Here is an 8,266-nt window from a genome sequence, read left to right as displayed (position 1 = left end):
ACATCTCATGCAACCATCTCAAACGTTGACACTTTATTTTGGCCTGTTGGTCTAGGACAGGGGTGGGAAACCTTTTTACTAAGGGCCATTTTGAGTTTTATAACATCCTGTGGGGGCCAAACTAAATGTTTTAACCCATAACCTCTGATGAAAATTTTAAGATGCAGCCCATTTATTTTAGCTTTCTTTCATGCTATTCAAATAAAGCAACTTTATTGGTGTAACTTTCTGTTTTAATCTTCCCATTTTCTTTTTAAATTTTATCCACCTCTTATTGTTTTAATGTTCTGTTTTTAGTCTTGTATTCTTATTGATTTTATATGTACTGATGTAAAGCACTTTGAGCATTTTATGTAATGAAGAAGCTACAATATATAATATTTTACCAAATTTTATTATTATATCTGGCCGACCTAATGTGAAGGCTGGAACTGTTTCTCTTTGGCGAGGCATCTGATGTCAGATGGTAGAGATGACGATGCTACTCGCAGCTGGTTTTCCAGGTTTGGGTCAGTCAGTCTTGAGCAGAACCGATTCTTTGCAAGGGTCAGTTTTGAGAAGAACTGCTCACAGCAGTAGGCTGTCCCAAACAGTGATGCAAAGCAGAGGAAGGTTGTTGTACCTAGCTTTGAGATCATTGTTGCTTTGCAGCTCAGTGATTTCGTGCTGTAGGTTGTCAGGCACATCAGCTGGTTCCACATTGAATGGTGTTGCAAATATGTTCAGGTCCTTCTCATAACTTCTCATCAGCTGGAACCTCTCTCCAAAGGCCTGGAGTAGTTTTGCACACTCCCCAGCATATTCAGATGTCACAGCAGGCTTTTGTTCTTGCAAAGTAGGAAAGTGCACAGTGTTTCCCCTTTCCAGTTGCACTTGTCACAGCTTCAGTTTAACGTCAAATGATTTCACATTTGAAAACAGTGAGCTGAAAAGCTGGTTGGGACCTTGGAACTTAACATTCAGTTCTGAGAGGTACTTGGTAATGTCCACCACGAAGGCCAAATCACACAGCCACTTGCTATCATTGAGTTCTGCGACTGGTTTGCCCTTCATCTCCATGAACTGCTTTACTTCTTCCCTCAAGTTGTACGTAGACGCGTGCAAGCATATCTGCACGACTCAGCCACCACACCTCACAATGGTAAACCAGGTCTCCATACTCTGACTCAAACTCAGTCAGTAGCTCTTTAAACTGGTGACTGTTAAGTCCTCTGCTTTTAATGAAGTTGATGGTGGAAACAACAGTAGTCATCACATTATTGAGCTTCAGGGAATGTGCACATAGGCTCTCTTGGTGTATGATACAGTGGCACACAACCAACTCATTTGGATCCAGACTGAGATAACTCATTTCTTTTTTAACCAATGCAGTCAATCCTTTCTGCGCGCCAACCATGGCTGAGGCTCCGTTTGTAACTCAAAACAGAACAAATAATAAACAGGGAAACCAAAACGAAATAATAACTCTAATTTACGATTATTGATTTTCTCTATTCCCCACGCTACATTAGCCTTCCCATGATCCTCAGCGACAGTCCATCATCATCTCTGCGTCTATGAAACAGAAAAAAATTGCATGTGCATGTATATATCAAGTAATTTATTCATACATCCTATTCATTTAATATATTAAGCTGTTAAATTTAAGCTGATGATCTCTTAATTATTATTATCTCAATATAATAGTAATCTGTAGGGTAGACTGAGTACAGTTGAGACAGTTTTTGCTTTCTCATTTTCCACACACAAATTAGACTCTGAAAAGACACTAAACAAAAATGTTTTTGAGACATAATATATCCTCAATATGTGTGCTAATATATAAGCAAGAAATTATATCTCTAAGGTGTTTAAATTTTACGCAATTAATCAAAAACAAAAGGTGCACTTTTGTCTCAACTGTACCCATACTCTACACATATGGTGTACAGTTGAGACAGTACCATAGTACAGTTGAGACACCATTAAAAACACTGGAAATCTGACATCAGTGCAAATGCAATTTTATTCATTTAATGATTGCAATTTTATTTTGCTTAATTTATCTTATTTCTTTAAAAATGTAATAGTTTACAACTCATCACTTCATATAAACCTTCAATATTTAACAGATTAACGCAACTATAATAATAGCATAACTAGAACAACAAACAGTAACAGAAAACAAGAACAAAAATTAAAAATTAAAAATTAATTCACAGATGTCTTTATTGGTCTAATTGTGATTTAAACCCTGTTATCATAAGTGGGCTTATGCTAAACAGCATGTGACGCAATAGAGTTCTACGTCGGGTACAGTTGATACATTGTGTCTCAACTGTACCCCGATGACCACCTCGCACATCGCACAGAATTGTGTAATGTCCTTCAATGCTATACTATGCCATGCAATATATCTGTTTTTAGAGCACAAAACAACGTTTGCATACATGCAACTTTTATTTAGAAGTCATAAAGGGGTAAGAAGATATTCATTGTGGAAGGGACATGGAAAAATCAAAATCTTACCTGGCAAAAATGACTTTTCCCGATAACTTCGCAGCGGAGCTTCGTACGGACTTCAAATTTCCCACGCTCAAAGAGGATGCTAACACGCATGTGCACAGCAAAAATCAGCGCAGAGGTTTGCTGCGCACGCAAGATATTGCTGGTGTCTCAACTGTACATATGTCCCAACTGTACTCAGTCTACCCTACTCGAGTTGAGGGGGGATGGGGGGATGCCATCCCCCCTGGAATAAAAAATGGTCAAAATCATACCCCCTCTAAAACGGGCATCCCCCCTCCCTTCCCTTGAGCAATTTTATCAATAAATGTGGACATTACTTCTATTTCACATTGGAATTAGAAATGCCATTCCACGCAGCTTTGCTGAAACTGAGCATACAGTAAGCTCCCGCGAGAGAGGGCGCGCGCAAGCGAAGCGTTTGAGGAGGTGACATTCAGTTGGGGTTCCGTTATTTTTGATTTCATTCGGCGTCAGTGACAGCAGCGGATTGCAGCATCATGGCCAAGCGGAGTGGACAGCAAGACCTAAGCAAGTTCGGATTTAAGATCGCAAGAAAAAAACATTTCAGGGGGTAAATCAAGAGTTACGAATATCAGTCACACTTTCTGTGAGCCCACTATCACGCTGTAAAGTTACCGATTCAGTTGCCTGCTGAGGTTTTAATAAATTATTTACCAAACGATTTAAAAGGAACCTACCATGACTATGAAGTTGCACTTCAAATTGCACTAGTCATGGTAGGCTCCTTTTAAATCGTTTGGTAAATAATTTATTAAAACCTCAGCAGGCAATGTAAATGAACAACTGAATCTTTTCATATCAAGTCAATAGAATTTTTATTCAAAGCTGAACATTGCGAACATTGAATTAAATACAGAGGTAGGTAGGGAACCAATAAGCTAAAACAAGCAACAGTAAATTGTAAATCTTCAGCTCTTCAGCTGTTGGTTCTCCTGCTTGCTCCTGTATTGTCTCCCACTCCGGGTCCTCCAGCTCCTGCCGCACTGTGTTGCAGTTGCTGCTGACTGTCATCTGGAATAAAGAGCAGTGGATAAGATAATTTAATTAAATACAATTATAATGTTATTTCTGATTTATTTATTATCTGAACGAGGATTTGAGCTTTGAAAAATGACCGGATTCTTTCTGTAACGTTGATTCCCGCTGTTATCTAGGTCACGTGACACCTTAACGTTGACGGTTACCAAGGAGCTGCCTTGGATACTTTGATACTTTGCTTCGATACATACCAGCACTTTGATACATACTGGATACAAGCTAGCAAAATGAGTTAAAAGCAGGCATCTTTGGAAAGTTTCTTTGGAAAGGGGAAAAGGCCCATTGAGGAGACAGAAGAAGAGCCTATGACGAAGAAAAAGAAAGCTGCATTTTAGCAGACAGTTTGTCGAGTCCTACACCAATCCTGCTCTGACTTACATGCTGTGACCGGCTCTCTAATGAGGCAATGAAGCCTTCAAAACTGCTAGTGTCGTTAATTTTAGCCTTCCTGTCTTGAATAACACTTTTTGTTGCCTGAAGAATAACAAACGAACGTCCAGGCTGATTAAATGAATGGCCTTATACAAGAAATCAAAGCTAACATGAACCTGAGTAAGCTATCGATAGCTGGCTAGACTCCAAACTAACATTCATTATGATAGCTGTGTTGTTATCCGCCGCCCACAAATTAGGCTCCATATCGGTAACTTTACAGCATGATAGTGGGCTCACAGAAAGTGTGACTGATATTCGTAACTCTTGATTTACCCCCTGAAATGTTTTTTTCTTGCGATCTTAAATCCGAACTTGCTTAGGTCTTGCTGTCCACTCCGCTTGGCCATGATGCTGCAATCCGCTGCTGTCACTGACGCAGAATGAAATCAAAAATAACGGAACCCCAACTGAATGTCACATCCTCAAACGCTTCGCTTGCGCGCGCCTTCTCTCGCGGGAGCTTACTGTATGATCAGTTTCAGCAAAGCTACGTGGAATGGCATTTCTAATTCCAATGTTAAATAGAAGTAATGTCCACATTTATTGATAAAATTGCTCAAGGGAAGGGAGGGGGGATGCCCATTTTAGAGGGGGGATGATTTTGACCATTTTTTATTCCGGGGGGATGGCATCCCCCCCATCCCCCCTCAACTCGAGTACAGGTTACTATTATATTGAGATAATAATAATAATTAAGAGATCATCAGCTTAGCATTAACAGCTTAATATATTAAATGAATAGGATGTATGAATAAATTACTTGATATATACATGCACATGCAATTTTTCTGTTTCATAGACGCAGAGATGATGATGGACTGTCGCTGAGGATCATGGGAAGGCTAATGTAGCGTGGGGAATAGAGAAAATCAATAATCGTAAATTAGAGTCATTACTTCGTTTTGGTTTCCCTGTTTATTATTTGTTCTGTTTTGAGTTGTAAAAAGGAAAACAAACACCAATGCCTCATTTTTTGTTCATACAGAAAAACAGGAAAACAAAATATTGAGTGGGTTTTTTTTGTTTTTCGTTTTCCAGATTGAATGGAATACTTGAATGATCGGATGATACACGGACCATTTATCTTTGGTGCGTTAGTAACTGTGTCAAACTAAAAAAATCAGACTCATTAAAACATTTGTTGTGGCATTATTCTATTCATGAAATATATTATGAAAGTGTGAAGACAACATTTTGAAAAATGAATCCCTGGAAGATCCTCATCTGAAGTCTGAGTGAAAATGAAATGATGAGCATTTGAAATGAATCTCAGTAAATTCTGCGCTCCTTTTCCTGATCAGGGCCTCATTATTGGACTCGGACTAATGGGGGCGGAGCAAAACAAACTCGCTTCCTCACCAAGCAACGCGGTGAAACGAAAAGCCTTCAGCAGCCAATCAGGTGGCGCTTTGGAATGTTTAATTTCAAAATCCTTCATTTGTTCAACGGCTGAGTTTCGGCATCCACGAGCGACTCTGCGATTCCTCCTGCTGCACCACTGGATTGATTCCCACGACACACCTGGATTGATTCCAGCACCAGCTCGAGAATTAACTCCTGCATCGCCAGCGATGAACTTCTTGTTCGAAGACCTGCTGCTGCAGATGGAGGCGCTGCCACCGCGCGAATGGAGCGGACTGACCGAGCCCTGCGACGGTGAGTTAGCCGGTTTTCTCGCTTTCGGTCCGGCAGCAAGTGTTTTAAACGCCGCGTTATTACAGAAAAGGGGGTTAAAATAGCACTAAATAAACGGAAAGGCCATCAGGAATAGAGTTAACAGGGTTTTGATGAAAACGACCTGTTCCTTATTGTTTGGCTAATCGGTTTACATCCATGATAATTAGCTTAAAGTTAGCGGCTAGTCAGAAAAGTTACTGTAGATCAAGTTGGCTAAGCTAGCTAGCTGTCAGCATGAACACATTTTGCTGTCTGAATATTCTAACTACAGCAGTTACAGACGATTTTATGATTGTGAGAAACAGACAGACGCGCTTAGAAATGTCGCCATTAAACGGGGACAGCTGCACTTTAGCGACAAAACTCCGCCATATTTATTGAGGCGATCTCGAGAGGATATCGCTCTTATATCAGAAGAACACGAGAGAAAACCACACAAAAGGCTTCAAATCGCCAAAATAAGTACAAAAACGTTTCTTAATTATTTTTTTATGTTAACATATGACCATAACACACACACACACAGGTTACTGTCGCTAAAGTGCAAACTATCCCAGAAATGGCAGTGTGAGCAGAAATGACCCATTCGGCTAATAGTTTAAGATGTATAATAATTTCTGTAACCTAACTTTAGTGTGTGTTCACCAGTTTGTTAGAAAAGTCCTATAGTTACTTAGTTTACTAAAAGTCAAATATTTACTCTGAAGAGGAATGTTAGCGAAGCTAAGGTTAGCAAGTCGGCTAGTTAGCAAAGTTAATGTCACTAAATTATTGTTTTCCAGTGTTCAGGGTTTTATTTGTCTCTTCGTTGGGCTGTAAACCAGTAAATAGACACTCTGGAAAATGGAGTTAAAACGGATAAAATGCTTTCAATAAGATGAAATGTGTGCGAGTTTATTATTGAGTTGTTCATTGGTGTGTTTCAGCAAACTGCTGTACAGCAAATAGGAAAGAAAACTGTGTGTGAGTGTAAATACGTTTGGTGTAAAGAACTGTGCTGGGTTTCCCAAAAGCCTCTTAAAGCTAAGAGCATCTTAATTAGGAAAGAGTGTTCATTATGATGCTCGCACTGCCATTTAACGATGATCTTTGTGCTATGATGCTTTTGGGAAACTCGCCCCAGTTTGTTTAGACTGAGGATTTCCTGCTGTACAAAACAGCTCTGTTATAAAAAGAGAGGTTTCTGATTCATTTGACGAAGACAGTGAGGCAGATCTGCACATCTCATCTCTCTTGTATACAGGAAGGATGTTTCCTGCCAGCGAGGAGAGACATGAAGAGGATCAAGATCCCACACCTCATCAGGAAGAAGAGGAGGATGATGATGATGGGTTTGAGGCATTTTTGAGGGCCCTGCCCCCTTTAGAGACCCTGTCCCCTTTAGGTACCCCACCTCCTTTCAGTGCCCTGCCCCCTTTAGGTACCCCACCTCCTTTCAGTGCCCTGCCCCCTTGGGGTACCCCATCTCCTTTCAGTGCCCTGCCCCCTTTAGGAAGCCCATCTCCTTTGAGCGCCCTGCCCCCTTTAGGTACCCCATCTCCTTTGAGGGCCCTGCCCCCTTTAGAGACCCTGTCCCCTTTAGGGAACCCCTCTCCTTTGAGGGCCCTGTCTCCTTCCTTGAACCCCTCTCATTTGAGATGCCCACCCCCTTTATGGAACCCACCCCCTTTATGGAACCCACCCCCCTGCTCTACCTCCATCTCTCTTAGCAACCCACCCTCCTGTGATACCCCGGCCCCTTTCTGGAACCCACCCTCCTGCTCTGACCCCATCCCTCTTAGCATCCTGACCCCTCTGTGGAACCCACCCCCCTGCTCTGCCCCCATCCCTGTTAGCAACCCGCCCTCCTGCGATACCCTGGCCCCTTTGAGGAACCCGCCCCCCTGCAGTATTTCAACCCCTTTGACGAACCCCACACCTGTTAGTATCCTGCCCCCCTGCAGTATCTTGACCCCTTTGAGGAACCTGACACCCTTCTGGAACCCAACTCCCATCTGGATCCCAGCCCCTTTGATGACCCTGTTTCCTTCAGGGAACCCCACTATGGTCCCCGTAGGGTTTCTCCCCGTAGACTGTGTTCCTGTCCCTCACCAGGGGAAAAGGAGGAGGGATGAAGAAGAGGAAAACAAAAAAGCTCCTCCTCGTAGAAGGCAGCGTTGCTCATCTTGAGTCTGAGGTGGCTTTATCAGAGGCCCATCCCAGTTCCACTGGGAATTCTTCTGGGTTTTTTTGAGTAGGCTTTTTTTCCTCAACACCTCTTATATATCATTATCATCAAATGCATGGTAAGTATTTTTGTGTGGTGGTAAGTATTTAACCCCGAGGCTCCAGGATTTTTTTTTTGTGGTCAGTATTTCACCCCTTTTAAACATGAGGTGCAGTGCAGATCACCTTTATAACTTCTTATTTATTCTTTTATCTGATATTGTCGTGGTCTATTTCCCCCCATATATTTACTATTTATTGGATAACATTGTTTTTCTACTTTAAATTTATAGTGATCAAATTTATACATGATACTTTAAAAAATATTTTATTTAATGTATTCAGATTAATAAGGTTAAGGAATAACACACGACAGACAAGT

General features: G+C 41.3%; 1 protein-coding gene across 1 annotated transcript; it reads left to right on the top strand.

The window, feature by feature from the left end:
- The first annotated feature begins 5,289 nt into the window (after nt 1-5,289).
- On the top strand, nt 5,290-7,848 carry LOC132884249 (uncharacterized). Its single transcript, XM_060918070.1, has 3 exons — nt 5,290-5,658; nt 6,923-7,063; nt 7,172-7,848. The coding sequence occupies exons 1-3, from the start codon at nt 5,328-5,330 to the stop codon at nt 7,846-7,848; spliced, it is 1,149 nt and encodes a 382-aa protein (XP_060774053.1). The 5' UTR covers nt 5,290-5,327.
- Nucleotides 7,849-8,266: the final 418 nt, after the last annotated feature.

This window comes from Neoarius graeffei, chromosome 1 (assembly GCF_027579695.1).
Source record: "Neoarius graeffei isolate fNeoGra1 chromosome 1, fNeoGra1.pri, whole genome shotgun sequence".
In the NCBI taxonomy this organism is placed as follows: Eukaryota; Metazoa; Chordata; class Actinopteri; order Siluriformes; family Ariidae; genus Neoarius; species Neoarius graeffei.
This window is presented reverse-complemented; position numbering and strand designations above follow the sequence as displayed.